Genomic DNA, 18,369 nt, shown 5'->3' with positions numbered 1-18,369 from the left:
AATCTATATACAACATTCGCGGCCACAGCATCGCAGTCTTTTCCTGCCCGATGCATGATTCAGTCCATTATTACTTCATTGCGACAATCCAGCTTCGGTGGTGATGATCTGGTTCCGTGCTGCTGGCTAAAATACTCAGTGGCCTGGTGACCCATAGGCCTGAGAATTTGCTTGCACCAGTTAGACTCTTTCCAAAAGAGGCTATGAAGAAGAAGGGTGGCTAATCAATGCTGCGGGTGTCGAACTGATATATGCCAGTGATACTATGCTGTCAGAGGCGCACAAGCCAAATATTCTTCAAAAGATGCCATCTATCCACAATGTACCATCGTCTATACCATCGTCTCACATGTCGTTTCTCATCTCAACTTCGAAGGTCAAAAGCAGAAGTGGGCAGATTTATGTACCGAAAATTAAGGAGTACTAGGACCGCCCTAGCACGCGCTGATGTGGATGCCTGAATGATAAACCTTGGTATCACGTCCTAAGCCTGAGCATCAACGAACCAAAAGAAAAAAGAAGATAAAAGTATCAATACAAGAAACCGAAAGTAGTGGAACATCGCGCTCGTGAAACAATGAAAGGCTTTCAGGAAAGGCAGCATCAGATCATTGCATGCTATCTACGAAAGCTTTCAAACGGGAGCTGTCCTTGGTCGCGATGAAGTAGGTACCGCCAACGTCGGTCCAGCTTACACTGTTCGACCAATAGTTCCTCTGTTTGACTTTCAGTAGATTGATGGGCGAGTTGAGATTGCGGGATTGGATTTTGTGTCCCGCGGGCACAAAGGATTTGAGGGATACGATCTGACACCCTTCCTTCATATCCAAGAAGTGGTTAATTAGCTCGTTATTCAATTGCGGGGTGAACGCCTGATTATTGATCAGGATAACATCGGCGCGTTTCAGCACGTCGATGATGCTCTGCTCCTTCAGAAAATCACCCTTAACGAGGTGTGTCTTGCCGGGCGCTATGCCCCATAGCCGACATCGCGACCTGAACTCGGCCTGCTGTAGTTCGGCCAGGTGAGCTGCATTGTTCATCATTTCACAGCCCCAACTCTCACATCCGATCTCAAGCGCCGCCTGGAGGACAACGTTACCAACGCCCGAGCCCAAGTCGACAAATACTTGACCGGACTTTAGCCCAGTCTCCTTGAATATCGTGCTGATGAAGCGCGGAAGAAGTTCTCCATACACGTTGTCCGTTCCGTTCTCATATTGACGAAGAGACTCGACCCGAGGCGAGACAGTGCGCGAGTAAATCTGATTCAGAATCCTTTCCACGTGAGGTAGATTCAAGCGGCTCGTTGAATCCAGTTTCTTTGCGATACTGCCATCACGCCTTAACCGTACGATCGTATCATTGTACTCGTTCACAACACTCCGGAAATCCGCTTCAGATGAATGGGCGAGGGCGCGTCGTAGTCTGCGTTTGATTCCAGTCGATTCATTGTTGAATACGTCGGCCTCTTCGTCGGGGATATAATTCTGTGACACGATGTCGAGGACGTGAACGATGTCGTCAATCGGCTTGAAATCGTCATGGTCTCGAGGGACCACAAGGTCGTACCTCTCCGGAGACGTAGTGCTGGGATACTGCAGGAGTAGCTCCGGTAGCGGCTTGGCTGCGCCAAACGCAGGCTTGAAGTTGCCGGCCTTCTGACGAGATGTAATATCTGCAGCATGTATCATGGGAAGGGACCGGATACTATCTTCGGAAAAAGCCTTTAAAGATCGCAAGCGCCTAGCAGGGTCTGGCTCCGCGCTGTCGCCTGTCCTAGCCCGTTTGCGCACCTCAAACGAAGAGTCCGTATCGCTCGCGTCGTCATCGCTGGAGAGCCGCAATTCCGGAGTTTGACGCTTCCGACTCTGCGCTGGTGTGCCATGTCGCCTTTTCACGGACGGGGGGTCACGGTCCCTGGAGACGGATCTGCTTGCTGAGTGTTGGGCTTTGAGTTGAGCAGGAGGGGTTCGGGATGATGAGGGACCTGGGGTCTGGGACGTGGATCGCGACGGAGGGGCGGTTCGCGTTTGGACAACCTTGCGGATCTGAGGTTTCTTCGGTTGTAGAGAGAAGGCGCCTCCTTTCTGGAGGTGGTCGAAAAATCCCATATGGCAAGACAAACGGGTGAGTCGCACTATAGGGGAGCGGGCGGTGAGAAAGATGCAACAGCGATGCGCTGGAAGATATACACAGAAGGGAATGCAATATATACGACGAGTAGAATATGTACGACAAGACAATAAACGGCAAGGGGAATAGTTAGCAGGCTCTAGTGAAAGAGGTCTTCATGCAAGATGCACGCCCCAACGGCAGTGGCACCCACGAAGCGGGAGGCGGAGAAAGTCACTATCCGATCCCCCCCCGAGTCACGTGATCCACCGCTTGTTTACTATAGCAAAGAGACCAATGCAAACACTGCAAACACGCTTATGATATCAGAATCGCAATTTAATTATCACAATATCACCACCTAGATATCAATGCCATACAATTGAATCCAGGAATTGCTCTCCACCGACCCAAACACAGCACATTCGCATACCTGACACTATCACTCTCTCACAGTGTCTGCCGCCCAGCCATTCACTTACATCTAACGCCTTCCAATTACCTGGAAACCAAGACCGTTCCTCCATCCGCCCATCTCCGACTAAAGACCGAGCGAGACCACTGTCGCATCACGACTCTCACCAATTGATCCAGTCCCACACCCCTCAGAATGCCACCGCCACAAGCACCACCCTCTCGCGCTCCTCCTCCTCCTTCATACCGATTCCGAGTCCTCCCCCCCGATCTAGCCAAAGCGCGCGCTCAAACCCACCCCACAACCCCTCAACCGCAACAGACACAACAAACACAACAACCACCTAAATCCCAACCCCGACCTTCCTTCTTCAGCCACCTCCGCAACAGCTATGCCTCTCTTCCCCGCCCCTACCGCCGCACCTTCCGCTTCATGGGCACTCTCCTCCCACTCATCCCCATCGGGCTCTTCTTCTCCGAACACGTCTGCCAGGTGATGTGGGTGCGCGGACCCAGCATGACGCCGTACCTGAACGAAGACTACGACCAAATGCAGACGAAAAGCGACATAGTGCTTGTGAATATGTGGAGTGGGGGTGGACTATGGCCGTGGGAAAGGAAGAGGAGGTTGGAGAGGGGGATGGTGGTTACGTTTCGGTTCGTTTCATCCGTCTTTCCTTATTTTATGTTTCTGTGGTTTCGGTTTCTTGGAATCTATCTTTTGCTAATAATAGTCATATGTGCTAGATCCCCCGCTAACCCCCGACACATGGCCATCAAACGCATTATCGGCCTACCTGGGGACCAAATCACCACGCGAGAGCCCTGTCTGAAGGAATCGCAGATTGTGCCGTATAATCATGTGTGGTTGGAGGGTGATGCGAAGGATCCCAGGAAGACCCTGGATAGTAATTCCTATGGACCGGTGAGTATTAGTTTGATTACGGGGAGGGTGATGGCGGTGCTTCATCCGAAGTGGAGGTGGTTGGATTGGTCGGATTGGGAAAATGGGGTGGTGGAGGGTGATGTAGAGCGCAAGTTCGGGGATGGGTATCGGCAGGAGGTGCGCGATAGGGTGGTGAAGGAGGCTGTCAAGTTGGAGAGGCCGTTTTTGGAGTGAATAAATGTCATGATATATTGTATTATATGTATTTTATTACTACTATCATACGCTGTACATAGACGATTGATTTTCTCTGCTCTGTATATTAATGATAGAGAAGCATCATGGAGCGGTAGATCTGCCTGCAGAATTTATTTATTATGTAGATATCCTGCGTGAACTACTAGGTGACTATTCGCACATCCTCTGGTTGATCTTCCTGTAAGCGGTTGATCTCAGATGCTATACTCAACACCCACCGGTCCTTCTCGATCCGACTGCGCGCTTTGAACACAATGGTTCGCCCGTGGACTCCCAGCGTCGACACTTGCTTGATTCGTTGCTTCGTCTGGCCCTTGACTCCGTGCTCGCGCGCCCGGAACAAATTCTTCTTTAGTGGCTGCCATATGACGAAGGTTATCGCTGCATCCTCATCACTGCTCGTGTAGGCGTCCGATGAGAGATACACGCGGGGCAGGGCATGATGGCCTGGATGATTACTGTCAAATGTTTGATTCGTGTATAGGAGGTCAGAGTCTGTCATCAGACCGGAATAAATATAACAGTCTTGGAGGTCGATGGAGGTCTCCAAGTTTTGGTGTATGTGAGGGACTTCGACGCCGTTGCGCTTTCTGAGGGAGCTTCGGAATATTAATAGTTTGCCTGCTGTTAGGACAACGTGGGTTTTCTTGAAGGTTGAGTGGCGACGAGGCTTCCGGTATAGATGACCGGATATCTATGATGTTGTGTTAGTTCCGTGAGTTTACACAAGAGCAGGATGTATCACATACCTTGATTGTCCGACAGTCTGACAGAACGCATATGTTGTGTAACAGAGGTGACGCTTCCGCTTTCTTGACCTCCCACTTTTTAGCAAACTGCCCCAAAATGGATTCCAATTCCTCGTCGATCCCCAGAAGTTGCAAGTTGCGTTGTCGGAGAGCCTTGATTTCAGCTGAGTCGGTCGCAAGTCTAGCCTTCCAGTATCTCACCAACGCTTCGAGTCGCCTCATCCACTCGTTTTTGGTCTCATCATTGTATGCCTGGAAACGCACCACGAGGTCGTTGTCTAACAGCATCTCAAAAGTCCTGTCGTCATTGAATTGCTGCGTTGCGCCGTCGTCCCGACGTGTGTCTCTTGCTTCGGGATTGAACGCTACATCCGGCCCTCTTTCGATATTCGGATCGGCGGGACAGCTATCACGCTGCACATGCCGGACCTCCTTTACCCTGCTAAGGTCGATAAATCCATCAGCATGCTCAAGATTGTGAATATTTCTCTGCCGCTGGACATAGGCTTCCTCGTCATGAATCCTGATGTGATCCTTGTTGCCACTTCGCAGCCAAGCGATATCCCCGTCCTGCAGCGGATATGGATCAACGTCGTAAGAGAGCGGTGACGCATCCAGAATTTGTTGCGTTGAAGGCATTTCAGACCCCTCACGGCACAGTCTCGGAGGCGCTGGGGGTAGCGATCTTGCCGGCCGGCAGAAGAATAGATATTGATCCTGAGTAAAAAAGTACAGCCGTTTGAAGAACATCCTGTTCATCCGTTGATGTACACCCCTCTGAGATGTGAGACGCACCAGGAAGCCTTCTACAGGCTGAGGCTCGTCTTCCCTCTCTCCTTCGTGCTTTATGTATGTATGATAATGTTGCCGCGGGCGTAATTCAAGCTCGTGAGTTGTGTGCATAGCAAGGGAGCCATACATCTTCTCCTCGTTGGCGCCCAGGATCCATTCCAGGCGATCGTAGCGTTTCCAAGCAAGCCCCATGATCTCAGTCTTGGACCACTGTTGTAAGACTTCAGCCCATTCAGGACGGTTCTCGAGCATTTTTAGACATCCACGCACTATGGCCGTAGCTGGTGACTCTTCCTGAGCCACCGTCCGACTGAGAATTCCAGTACCCTTTCCCCTCGAGTCAAGAGCGGCTTCCAACTGTTCGAAGGGATTGTTGAACACAAGAGACACACCCAAGTCCGGAACATGAATAGGCAGCGATGACGGGCGCCTCTTTCCCATGATCTGACTTAAAAAAGTAAACCATTCGACAGCATGCGCGGAGGACCTTGGCCTGATTATGTAGATCCTAGTCCCACGTTTACAGGGGCCCCAGAGAACGATTGCCTTGTCCAGGTGCGAATAGAGATTCACATTGATTTTCTTTCGCCCCAGAGGTATCTCGTAGTGCGGGGCGACCCGCGTCCCTGTCTTCTGCACTTCGGGTATAACACGCGTCTTGTACATCTGGAGTGAAAACGGTGCATCTTCGTCGGAGGCGAGACGACATGCCACCAGGTACTCTCGCCATTGATCCACGACCCTCGTCTCCATCTTGAGACTGTCGTTCTCCGAATAGTCATCTGGAAGCTTTTCCTGCACTGTCTCCTCAAGTCGAACAACCATCTTCTCAGCTTTTATGACCTCTCCTTCTTTCATCTTCCGTCTGTACGGCCAGGTTCGAGAGAGCTTGGCCTGCGTTCTCGACACTCGAGCCAAGACTCTTTGTTGTTTATCCAGCAGATTGTCGTCTAAATTATGTTTGGCAGCTTTTTTAGAAAACTTATGCAAGTGGTCCCTTTTCGCTCGATGCCGATGTCCGTTCCGGAGGGGCTCCTCTTCTGACGTCTCGACCTGAGGTTCCTGTTGTTCAAGGTTGGTAGACGATGGAGCAGAGAGCCTTCCTTTCCCTTTAGATCTCGAATCTGGCCTTAGCAACGCGGTCGTGGATCCATAGTCACTAGCAGGTGCCATGGGGCTTGACTGACTGGCTCCATTTTGGCTAGGGGCACTTAGCGTTTGCTTGCTTGGTCCCTCTTCGGGGTGCTCCAGGTCCGTCGTACCAGCTCTCGAGGAGGCCTGGCTAGCATCAATCGGCTCCTGTTCCCTGGCGGTATAATAAGCGGAGCTCCCATCCTGTCTCCTCATTGACGAGGCCAAGTCGCGTTCACGTCTGTTGTCGCGTGAATCCGGGAGGACAGCTTCCGAATCCGTAGTAGGACATGAGACGTCGTGGTCCTCCTCCAGGGTATAAGGGACAGTACGTAGGGATTTCCGTGAAGGCGCATCTAAATCACTGCTTTCTTCCTCCTGTTCCCTGTCTGTGCGTTCATCCTCCGTGGTGTCCGTAGCCGGGTCATGTTCTGGTGTCGAATCATCATGGTCGGTCTCAGGTTCCTCCGAATAATGTGCGATGACTGGGTCCGCGGAAAAGGTAACAGTCTTGGACGAATATTTACTGAACTTCATGCGCGTCTTCCACCATGACTTGCGGTGATTCTGCAGCCAGCCCTGAGGAATTGGTCCGATGAAGAACCTCCTGTTGGTCATGTGTATATGACGTGGAGAAGCATGTTGCTTCGCGGATCAGTGCCAGTCAGAGTACCTCGCAAACAGCAGGGGGGTACATACAAGCTTCTGAGCAGTGTGCGACTGCGGGTCTAGACCTCGACACTGGTCAAGGTGAAATGCGACGTGTGGATCAGTCGCCATGTTGTCGCTGACGTTTGGACGTGTCATTTAGCAGACTGCTCTCCCCATATGCATATCTGCTACTGACTGATTCCACAATGAGGTTCTCATTGCGGATGCAGCGCTGCTTCGATCTTCCCCTTAAGTTCCCTGAAACCCACCAACTCCCCCTTCGTCATAGGGAGAGGCCCGCTCTCACATGATTACGTCACGTGGCTGTACGGGGTGTCTGATAAGCTTATCGGAAGCTACCTAGATCATTGAACAGATTGAACTACATACTGAGGACTGATGATTGGTTATAAATCCTGCTGATCATTCTCTTTCTCTTCCTCTTCTGTCAGGACTGCTATTCACTACTATTATCGAGTTCAGTTCACTTGCAAGACATGTTAGCTTTAACTATTGCGTGTCCGCATACTGCAAGATCGATCGATAATCGACCAGCTCTAGATGATGACATCATATTAGCAGCCCAGCTAGGAAGTTAGGAACCTGAACGCCAAGGCGCCTCTAATTTCCTTGCTCCACCACTGACCCACATTTACTCGTACGGTCTGGGCGAACTACTCGTCCATTGCCAGACACTTGATATAGCAGAGTACGCCAGAACGTGATGGCCTACACAGTTCCTTGTGACAAAGCTAGTGTTCTATTCAGTACGCTTATACCAAGGCCCTGAGTACTCCTAGGTCGGCCGAATCATCTGACCAATTCAGATTCAGACGGCAGCATGAGTGATCTAGACCAGACCTCTTCCCTCATGGTCTAAGCCCCGATGAGGCATGGGTAATTGTTGGGAGAAGATTGCAACCGTTGGGCTGAGGAAAGGCTTTGTGGAAGAGCAGGGCCTAGAGGTCCAATTGTGAGATTAAAACCCCGGGCCAAGGTTGAAGCTACCGAACACTTTCTTCTCCTGGTGCTTGCATGCCTGGTCTCGCATCTCGACCGACTTCCCCGCCCGATGATGAGTACAGACATCATCACCCATGGCACTGTTGCCTATTGAACTATAATCAAATCCACAACGTACTGCCAAGTCCCTGCCACATGTGTTAGCGGCGGAACGTTGAGTAAAGTCTATTCAATCGATGGAGGCTCTGAAGCCACTCGGCATCTTATTTTCCTTCACGTGCCGGCTAAACTCTAGATCCTCGCCTTTCGCTTGTTCCTGCATATGAACAGGCACGGCAACATGCGGAAGCCTTTTCAACGTATCATGCTCCGGTTGCAAACAATGGGTAGGTTGTTTTGTCATCATGTGCTACTACGGTTACTTCAACATCCAAGCGGCCTATCAATCTCGCTGACGATCGAATTTCTGCGTTCCGTCCGATTTCAAAGAGGTGTGACGGTAAAGTGGGTGGATCCATATCTTATTTGGCATTGACAGTATTCAGTAGTACCTTTTGGTGTCTAAACGGGCCAGGAGATGGTCGAATACTGTTGCTGGCTCTTCCTTAGAGATAGCCGAATCCCACTGATCGAAAGACCTCGACGTTGACTTGATGCCTTCTATACTGCGCAGATAGCCAACAAAGGCGGAGGTTTGTTTTCGAAAGAGGTTGTACAGTCGACGAACAGCAGGCTCAGCCTCGTGACGTACACCACTGATTCCGTCCAGCTGCGATAGCGGAGCGAAGGTGAGAATTGTTCCAAAGATTTCATCAAGGAGGTTTGCGACCTCGGTGTGCTTTTTGCTGAGGAAAAGAGCATAAAGCATTTGATCCAAGACATCTTCATGATAATCCCGCAGCCTAGGAACCGAGCTGGCCGCTTCCATCGTACCATTGATATCGTGTCGGTCTAGGCAAGATTCAATATTAGAAAGACTTTCTTGGAATCGTCGCCATGTAGACCCAATGCCGACATGGAAGCAGTAGTCGCTTATGGCCAGCACAAAGTACTGAGAATCAACCCGAAATTTTTGGAGCACATTCCGCGTATCACCTGACAGGGAGTCTCTCGCAGTCGAGTCTCGAATGAGCCTTCTGACAACTGATACCATGCGTAGCAGTCGGAGCAAATGCTTGAAGAGACGGTCATATTTGTTGAGGGAACTTGGAGTCAATATTGTCTCCAGGACCTCCGAGGGTTTATATTGTAGACGAAGGAAATCGAGCGCTTCAATGGCATTCGGGTCCTTGCATTTCGCAACCTCTTCATCTGGAAGATCACGGATAGAGAAGCTTAGGCCACCAGGTAGCTCCTTTTCACTCCACAAGTTAGAGTCCATCGACGGGTCCAAGCGTTTCTCCGCATCATGGCATTCGTTGAGTAGACCCATAAGCACCAGGCGTAATTCTGAACTTGCTGGGGGCCATGTATCTCGGCTTCCCAGGCGCAAACCAGCGTGAACGTCACTCCTCACAACACCAGCTTTTCGCTCACCACTTTCCATGTCGGGGTCGAAAAGGGAGTCAGAAAGACGAGAGGTAAAATACCCATCACCAAGGAGCTGGAATCGCCATTGTAAGTTGAGGTGGGTTCGGAGATTGTGTTCCTTGAACAGTAGATGAAGACAAGAGAAATCGATTAATAGTGCCTGGGAGCAGAGAAGAGGCGCCAAAGATAGGTAATATGATGAAGTCAGTTCAGGACCGAAGCCGCTATGAGTTGAGGCTTGTTCAGCATTGCAGTGGACATTTCCATCAATGAGATGGCCAAGCTTATCCCTAGAGGTTCCTTCCATTGATAATAGCCCCGTAGAATTTGGCATATTATCGAGGTCAAACAGTTCAAATGTGTCCGTGAGCTCATCTGACTCCCCTGTCGATTCGAAAGCCTCTGTAACAGATGGTCTGCTTGGCCCTCTGTCCATCTCACCACGGTTGTATCTGAGTATTTCAGAACGAAGTCTAGCTTCGTAGTCTGCGGCCTTCTTCTCTATTCTTGTGATATCAAACCACGTACCCGCACATTCAAAAGTGGGTGTATCAGAATGGTGCATCCTATGGTTGGCGACTGGATGTTGTGGGTGATATGTCTTAAGAAGCCTGAGACTGCGTCCACTCTCGAACATCAAAGATGCCAGATCGGCAGGCACGAAAGAGGGCATATTTTCAGGCAAATATTTGTAATCGATCCTCGGTGTTTTTGAGATGGTCTTTCTATTTTTGTCGTGGCTCTCTGCAACGACAAAGCTCCTACCAGTGGAAGCCAGCTCCACTGATGCTGCTGTCTCTGGACGAAGGCCAACCCAGGTTTCTACGTGCGTTAGCCAGGGTTCAGCTACTCGACTCACAATCTCGCGTAATAGAGGTTCTATATGGTCGAATATTTGCGAGAAGTGGGCAGCTCGTTCAGATACAACGGAGATTATCTGTGCCTCGGACACTGCTCCATCAATCGCCTCGATCACATTCGCCAGGACGCTCACTACCTTCCCGCATTCATGGAACAGCGCTTTGATCTGAAGAAGAGAGGTAACGCTAGCGAATTGTCCGACAAGCTGCTTTTCGAGTGTATGAACAACCACAGCTGCGGCACTAGCAAGGGCCGACCGAGCAGAGAGTTCCTTTGGCCTACTTGGCACCTTGTTTGCAAAAACCCGTATGTTTTGCATGTTCGTTCCGCATTGAAGCAGCTCCTCGGTTATTCCATTCAGTGCAACTGATGTTATCCCAGAAATCCGAATACTGTTGTGCACTCGTTCGAACTGTTTGATTTGTCCATTGTAACAAAAGAACATGGAGCTCCACCCTAGCCCAAGCTTGAGCAAAGCCTGGAAGAACACATCTCGCCGGACCATGAACCTCTGGGTCTGTGTTCCCACCTTTGCAGCTTGCCGCGCCAATGCAGCGTCGAAGCCTTTCGCGCCCGACTCACTGAAGTATGCCGAGACAGGCTCGCGATATGTCCGCTCGCGGTATTTTTCCCATGTTTTCAGTAAATCGCAGCGCTCCTGCTTGATATCTTGATTACCGAGAGTCCATATATCCTCCGCGTCCTCTTCAATGTTCTGCTGCTCGGTAGTTGCAATGGATTGACTCTCACTTGGCGTATCGCTAACCACCCCAAGTGTCTGATCCGCATCTAATAGGTCGGTACCGAAGGCATTAAGGCTAGGGATTTCGCCGAATTTGTCGAATATATTTAGAGGAGACTCGAAAAAGGCGCTTGAAAGATCAGGCAATTTCTCGTCCCACCCCAAGGGTTCCAATGGCTGTAAGGACTGTAAGGTAAACTTGGAGACCCTCCACAGACCATGACTGGAGAACGGGTCTGTAAGAGAGTCCTCCGGATCCATCCTTAAATGGCACCGAGTTCTAGGTGCGGTATGGGGCAAACCGATCGCGTAACTGCAGGATTCGGAGAGGTTGGCGCTGCGACGGGGGCAACTGTTGGGTATCAATAGCCCAAGTGAGCTGCAAAATGCGATACCAGTCAGTACGATTATCAATGGTCCTTCAACATGGTAAACAACGTGTGATGACATACGGTGAGGTGTAGGTGTGGGGTCAACGCGGTCGCAATGGGGTATAGGTGTTAGTGAACTGATTCATATAGCAAGAGCGCCATCTGTAATGCAGAAGCGAGACAGCCAGGAGAAAAACGCGTTGTTGCTACCTGTATGGCCATTGGGGTTGTGTATAGAAGCTGGCCGTGGAATTGGCCCAGAAGTTCGCAAGCAGTCACGTGGCTCGATGTTGCTCTCTGATGATAAAGGCGATAAGAATCCCGATAAGGCAGAATTGCGTCAATTGGCGCAAACACGATTAGTATAACGACTACTTACTATGCCATGTTACTATCTAGTAATAAAGGTTCGTTAGCTTGATATTCCGTGGCATCCTTCCTCAAGATGTCAAGTTCATAGTCTCATGTATAATTTACTAACATTACTATACAAATCTCTAAGCATATGTACACAACGTCCCCTTACTGCTCATTATCTGATCCTGCAGTACCTGTCTATTATATTTACACCCTTGAAGATCCGACCTGCATCGCCTGGAAGTCACAATCATTGAGCTGGGATACTCGGGCTGCCGCCAGGCTTGCCACTCATCATGGCTTGTTCCTTCTTCAGGTTCCTGATCAATGCTTCCAGTCGTCGACGTTCTTCTTGTTCTGATTTGAGGATCTTCATGTTCTCAATACGCGTGTCCCGCATCATCTTCTTGAACTCATTCTTCAGTACCATCGTCGACGTGCTCTCATAGTGGCCATCGCGCCCACTACCCATCCAGCTGATGCGTTCCTCGTTGAGCTGGGTCTCGAGCTGCTCGCAACGATCCCGTAGCGCATCAATAACACTTTCGAATCTCTCGCGCTCTTTCTCAAACTCGATACTAGCCTTCGTCATTGCTTCATAATCGTCAACTGTCTCTCGCAGTTCTCTTTGGAGTGCGTCCACCCGGTTCTGCAGCTCGCTGCTCCCGGGCTTTCCGGCCTTCAGAGCTGCCAATTCCTCGGCGAGTTCCAGGTTCCGGGTATTCAGCGCATCAAATTCTCTTTGGATGGCAGGATTAGCCGTGATGTCAGCTGCACGCTGAGCTCGAGATCCATAGGCACCATCAAGCTCGGCCTTCGCCATCGTCAGCTCAGTTTGTGTGCGTACAACTTCGCCTTCCATTTCCGTCAACTCCGCCTGCAAGCGCGTGGCATTTTCTTCGGCGCTGGTGCGCGCCTCCGTGGCTTGTTTGAATTGCGACTCTAGGACTTCTACATCGGCTCGAAGCTGATGTAATGTGGTTTCCAGACGTGAAACCTCACCTTCGGCCTGCGTGCGTGCCTCAACTGCTTCCTTGAGCTGGGGCTCCATTTCGGCGCGAAGTTGACCCAACACGGTCTCCAAGCGAGTGACCTCAGTTTCTGCCCGTGTCCGGGCTTCCGTAGCCTCCTTGATCTGAGCATCTGATTCATTGCGCATGAGTTGCATGGTCTCCTCGAGCTGCAAGATCTGCTTTGTCGTGTGTTCGTGTGCTTCAGATGCCTCGGCCTTCGAATTGACCTCGGTCTGCAGTTGGGTAATCGTCTCTTTCAGCTGTGCAATTTCACTGTCTGCCTGCGCGCGCGCTGAAGCAAGCTCTTCAGCGTGGGCATCAGCTTGAGAACGGAGGTGTTCAAGACGGGCCGCCTCAGCAGCCGCAACTTTAGCATCGGTTTCGCCTTGGGTCTGGTCGAGCACAGCTTGCAGGCGTGTGATTTCCGCCTGGGCCTGGGAGTGCGCTGCAGTGAGCTCTTCCGTGCGGGTAGCGTGCTGAGACCGTAGTTCTTCCACATGAACTTCAAGTTGGGAAAGTTCGTTCTCTGCTCGGGCTCGCGCGTCGTGAGCCTCGGCGTGTGAGTCCTTTTCGCGCTCGAGCTCCTGGATGATACTTTGCAAGCGTTCAACTTCCGCTTCAGCATGCGCGCGACCTTCTTTTTCGGACGTCAGAGCGCCGGAGACATCCTCCATCTTGTGCTCTTCTTTATGACTTGCTAGCTCCTGCTGCATAACCTTCAGCTGTTCCAAGGCCTGATCCAGCTCCTCCCTCGACCGTTCGCCTTCGCTCTCTGATAATTCGAGATCTTTGCGTACATGGGCCAGTTGCTCAACCAGCTCAGCAATGTGCGCATCTCTCTCCGCGTCTGACTTGGAGTTGAGTTCTCGTTGTTGCTGGATCTGTGTCGTGAGGATGCTCTTTTGTTCAAGCAGTTTGTCGATCCGTCCTTCAAGCCCACTGATTCCAGCACTGAGATAGGCGAGATGTTCTGCCGCGTCGCTCTGGGATGCATCTGGAGGAGGAGGCAACGTCTGGGCATGCGGTATTCCAGATTGTTGCACAATGCTGTACAGTCGTGCGTTGATCTCTTCCAACTGCTCGGAGCCATAGTCGACAGCCCTAGTCTGGGACGGGCCGGCGGAGGAGCCCGAAGCAATCATGTCCAGTCCCTCTTCGATATATGCAAGGTGTGCTTCACACGTTGCCGTAGGATAGTCCGGATCTTGGCCTTGAGGGGGTTGCGGAATGGGCGCAAGATCGCTGTCTGGGTTGGACTGGAGGATCATGTTCCGTAGCCGTCCACTTAGATACTCTAACCTTCTTTCCGTATCTTGAAGCGCCTCTACCCCAACACCTCCTAACCCATGTCCGTTTCGCGCTCCGGATCCATGAGCCTCATCCATATATTCGATTGGTTTGTACAGGCTCCGCTCATCGAAGTCATGCATGCTGCCATGCGTATTAGGGCTGGCGAGGCTCTCAGGCGTATCAGCCATGTTGCCTTGCAGATTCTTCTTCAGGCCCTTATGGGTCATCTGCAAGATTCCAGCGGTATGCTCAAGCAACCTGTTGTTGACCTGTTGTACCCGTTGCTCCAGATTCCAGACCTCCTTGGCCAGCTCTTCACATTTCCGAGTGCTCTGCGCGAGCTCTTCTTCTGTCTTATCCGGGGAAGAGCCGTTAGGCCCCAGCAGGCTCCTACGACTCCGACGGGAATCGGGGGACGAGTCGAGATCATATTCTCCGCTCGCACGAGAGCTCTTGGTGGTGTAAAGTCTGCTTAGCGACATGGCCGCATCGCGGAGCTTCATTTCCAGGGCCAGACTCCCCTTGGCGGCGTTCAACCTGCTCGACAGGAATTTGTGTTCCTTCTTCAAGCCCTCCACTTCCTCCAACGACAAGATCTCGTAGTGTGTACTATCGGTCATGGCGGTCTCGGTCAATAGGTACATAGCGACGGGGTCGTGGGCATTGCGCAATGTTGAGCCTTGTTGGTTCGCGGGCTCCGGAAGGTTGTAAGGTGATTTCTCCACGGGTTGCGAGTCCAGGGCGTTGCGGTAGCCATTCATCAGCACGTTGGTTGGGGGCGGCTGCGACGGTTCGCCGTAGTAGGAGGCAGTAGCATACTGCGTCGGTTCGCCATAGGACGACCGGGGAGATTGGATGTCAAAAGTACTCATGATAGCGGATTCAGCGTGAACCAGCGGCTAAAGAAGCAAGCAGCAGTTCGCAACGGTTAATCGTCAAACTGGCGGATCAACAAACAGTCGCCATTCTCCGCGCCAGCTGGATTGCCGTCAGAAAGGTTCGCGCCAGACAATAAACAGATCAAAGTTCAAGAACAATCAGTTCAAGGGACAAACACGATTGCTGGTCAAGGGATACAGCAGAACAAAGGAGTAGTGTTCGCGAGGATCCACGGGACTCCGCCAAACGAACCGGTCCCCATTACTGCTACTCCGTCTTCGCTGTACAGCCCCCGACGGGAGGCTGATATCACGTGATTCAGGGGAACCATCGGTTGGAATCTTCACTTTGCTGACAGGCTCTTCTTCACTCCTCCGTACGGACTAGATCCTTGGCTGGCTACGTGGCGGATCTACGGTTTTCACCCCTAAGCCTTCCCTCGTGGAAGCCTCAGAAGCATTCTAACTTCATAGTTACATCTCGTATTCTGACAAGATTGTCTTTTTACCCCTGCCTGTGGCGCGCGTCTAGCCATTCGTCAGCCCGGATAAGCATGACAGACGTTCATACCAGCCACCGGCCAGTAGAAGTAAATAGTTAGAAGTACCCTTTAACGTCTATGTAGGAATGATAAGATGTGCCAAACTACAGGTTCTATACAGGACAACAACAAGAACTATTGAAATCAATGGAACTGAATGAATTCTTGCACTGACAAAGGTCCCATATGTTTCTGAGTCATTGGCATTCGGAATTTATTTGGTTTTTGGACCCGCATCGGGCCTGGCCGAAGGTAAACTTCCAGTGCCAACCGTGGACAGTGACTTGACATCTGCACGCTAAATGCTATTTTGAAGTTTTTGCAGGCTAAGAGCAGTCCAACAATCACGCTGATATCTAAGGTGATTGACAATAAAATGACTAAATCGTCACGCTCCATTGCTGGGGCGTCCCTCATTGGTGATCGAGACGAAGCTCCGATCTCGTCATCGACTGTGCCGCTTGCGACAACCGTCTTTCAGCGGCCCTGGCCGCCCTTTTATCCTTCTTGTCGAAGGCGCTCATGCATCACGACATTTCCATGACCTAATAGAGCGCAACATACAACAGCTATGGATGCTTCGCGTGGGAGGAAAACCTGGCACACCAAAATGGCGTGTTCTAGCAGATCGTACATAACCTTCGCGAGCTGCCCTCTTCTGGTTCTCTCGCCTTCATAGTGTCTTCGAACGATCCCACCATCGATCCCAGCGGTTATCTCCTCTGCCACCCGGATAAAATTTTCTCGATGGCTGACGCTGAGATCGGAAATGGCCTCAAAGCGCCACCCCTCAAACGAGTGTGGTATCGTACCTCACTCTTCAATGCCTGCGTGATTGGCGCGGTTGGCTTCCTGGCCCCCGGGCTGTGGAACGCCATGAACTCCCTGGGAGCCGGAGGCGAAGAGAAGCCCTTTCTGGTGAACGCTGCCAACGCACTGGTTTTCGGGCTAATGGGCTTCTTCTGTCTCTTCGGCGCGCCCATCGCCAACCGAATTGGCCTGAAATGGGCCCTTCTCCTCGGCGCCGCCGGCTACCCTGTCTACGCAGCAGGTCTCTACACCAACAACCGGTTCGGTAACGTCTGGCTAGTTCTGGTCGGTGCCGTCGCATGCGGCATCTCCGCAGGTCTCTTCTGGGCCAGTGAAGGCGCCATCGCCATTGGATACCCCGAGCCATCGAAACGGGCCCGATATCTCAATATCTGGGTGTGGTGGCGCACTCTCGGTCCCATTATCGGGAACTCGATTGTCCTGGCCCTCAACATCAAGAACAAAGACAAGGGGAGTGTGGGATACTCCACCTACATTGTTTTCATCGTACTACAATGTCTAGCCGTCCCCGTTGCTTTACTCCTCACCCCGCCCGACAAAGTCCAGCGCGCTGATGGCTCCGCGGTCATCATTCGGGTCGAGGATTCCTGGAAAGCAGAATTCCAAGCCCTCTGGAAAACCTGCAAAAACCGCACCGTCATCCTTCTTCTGCCTATCTTCTGGGCCGTCATGTTCAATGAATACTCGAGTAACTTCGAAACGTACTACTTTGGAGTACGGGCCCGTGCGCTCATTGCTTTCCTCTCCGACTGGGTCACGATCCTCGCTTCGCAGGTCATCTCACACTGGCTGGACTGGAAGCGTATCGACCCCAAGAAACGTCTCACGTACGGCTGGTATTGGGTAATCATTGTGCATGTGACGGCCTGGATTCTTGGCTGGGTCGTGCAGGAGCAATATACCGCGGCCCACAAGAAGAATCCTGATTTGGAGGTGATGGATTATACCAGTCCTGGGTTCGCCAAGGGCGCGTTTGTCCTCTTCATGTGGACTTTTGCTCAGCAGACTGGCCAGAATTGGTTGTATTATTTGGTTGGCAGTATGACGGATAATATCGCCGAGTTGACCAGGTTGACGGGTGTGTTGCGTGGCCAGGAGAGTTTTGGCGAGGCGGTTTCGTATGGGTTGAATACGAAGGATTGGTATGGTGGACGGGTGCCGATGGCGGTGAATACTATCCTGCTGGGTGAGTTTGATCCGGATGACTTGAGATTTCGTACTTCGAATACTGACTGGCATGTCTAGGATTGTGTGTTATTCCGACATGGATCGTTGTGAGGAACCATGATATGGAGTCGACAGGCGAAAAGAAGTTGGAGGTGGATCGACGCCCATTTGTGGACGAGAAGGGGGTGGTTGATTTGGAGGTGAAGGAAACGGGAGTTCATTGATCTATGTATTGCATCCACGATGATCCCATTATATGAAAAGTGCTCTTCTTAGATACTAGTAATGATCGAAGATTGCTAGTCAAGTTGTGTTAACGATAATGATATATATCACCGAGCATTTGTTGTCCAACTCCAAAGGCTAGTAGGGCAAAGCAAGTATTCCAGATGTGGCACAACAGCGAACGTAAGGAACAAATGCTGTCTTCTATTACTTCCTAGTCAGTTATATCCTGACAGTGACTGTTGCTTGATCGGAGGAAATGTCGGGCAACGGCCCGCACGGAGACTGCCCGGATGCTATCCAAGGCACCCTCCGGCCCAAGTACCGGACCCTGCTCCGAGTTTGCGTTTCAGAATCATGCTATCCACTCCTATCGTCCTTTCACTCAGGGGTCATAACGGCAGGCGACAGGTTCAATTGTTTGGTTCGAAGATCAGAAACCCAACGCACACGGCTCCCGTCCCCACCCGATCCTCCCTCCGCGTGCTTACGTCCTTTCTCCACAATGTCTGTCTCAAATAGATCATGCATGGACCCTGGCACTCCTATTCAAGGAATTCTGGAGGACGACTGACACCGGCTCATCCATCAGACCGTTTGACC

At 51.3% G+C, this 18,369-nt stretch overlaps 6 protein-coding genes across 6 annotated transcripts; 2 read left to right on the top strand and 4 right to left on the bottom strand.

Moving 5' to 3' along the window:
• Positions 1–608: 608 nt before the first annotated feature.
• Positions 609–2,114, bottom strand: dot1 (histone methyltransferase DOT1; the record flags this gene model as incomplete). Its single annotated transcript, XM_067618312.1, has 1 exon — positions 609–2,114. The coding sequence occupies one exon, from the start codon at positions 2,112–2,114 to the stop codon at positions 609–611; it is 1,506 nt and encodes a 501-aa protein (XP_067476916.1).
• Positions 2,115–2,962: 848 nt separating this feature from the next.
• Positions 2,963–3,649, top strand: ASPBRDRAFT_182816 (putative mitochondrial inner membrane protease subunit Imp2; the record flags this gene model as incomplete). Its single annotated transcript, XM_067619987.1, has 2 exons — positions 2,963–3,186; positions 3,277–3,649. The coding sequence occupies 2 exons, from the start codon at positions 2,963–2,965 to the stop codon at positions 3,647–3,649; spliced, it is 597 nt and encodes a 198-aa protein (XP_067476915.1).
• A 166-nt stretch (positions 3,650–3,815) lies between these two features.
• On the bottom strand, positions 3,816–7,125 carry ASPBRDRAFT_130910 (sporulation-specific 71 family protein; the record flags this gene model as incomplete). Its single annotated transcript, XM_067618272.1, has 3 exons — positions 3,816–4,367; positions 4,423–6,990; positions 7,045–7,125. 3 exons carry the CDS (start codon positions 7,123–7,125, stop codon positions 3,816–3,818), a joined length of 3,201 nt encoding a protein of 1,066 aa, XP_067476914.1.
• A 1,375-nt stretch (positions 7,126–8,500) lies between these two features.
• On the bottom strand, positions 8,501–11,353 carry ASPBRDRAFT_32482 (tubulin gamma complex associated family protein; the record flags this gene model as incomplete). Its single annotated transcript, XM_067623020.1, has 1 exon — positions 8,501–11,353. One exon carries the CDS (start codon positions 11,351–11,353, stop codon positions 8,501–8,503), a length of 2,853 nt encoding a protein of 950 aa, XP_067476913.1.
• A 536-nt stretch (positions 11,354–11,889) lies between these two features.
• ASPBRDRAFT_46022 (involucrin repeat protein) lies at positions 11,890–15,284 on the bottom strand. Its single transcript, XM_067625530.1, has one exon. It carries the CDS (start codon positions 14,993–14,995, stop codon positions 12,071–12,073), a length of 2,925 nt encoding a protein of 974 aa, XP_067476912.1. The 5' UTR covers positions 14,996–15,284; the 3' UTR covers positions 11,890–12,070.
• Positions 15,285–16,290: 1,006 nt separating this feature from the next.
• On the top strand, positions 16,291–17,765 carry ASPBRDRAFT_57293 (uncharacterized protein; the record flags this gene model as incomplete). Its single annotated transcript, XM_067627723.1, has 2 exons — positions 16,291–17,560; positions 17,620–17,765. 2 exons carry the CDS (start codon positions 16,291–16,293, stop codon positions 17,763–17,765), a joined length of 1,416 nt encoding a protein of 471 aa, XP_067476911.1.
• Positions 17,766–18,369: the final 604 nt, after the last annotated feature.

Source organism: Aspergillus brasiliensis (genome assembly GCF_001889945.1).
Source record: "Aspergillus brasiliensis CBS 101740 unplaced genomic scaffold ASPBRscaffold_10, whole genome shotgun sequence".
In the NCBI taxonomy this organism is placed as follows: Eukaryota; Fungi; Ascomycota; class Eurotiomycetes; order Eurotiales; family Aspergillaceae; genus Aspergillus; species Aspergillus brasiliensis.
This window is presented reverse-complemented; position numbering and strand designations above follow the sequence as displayed.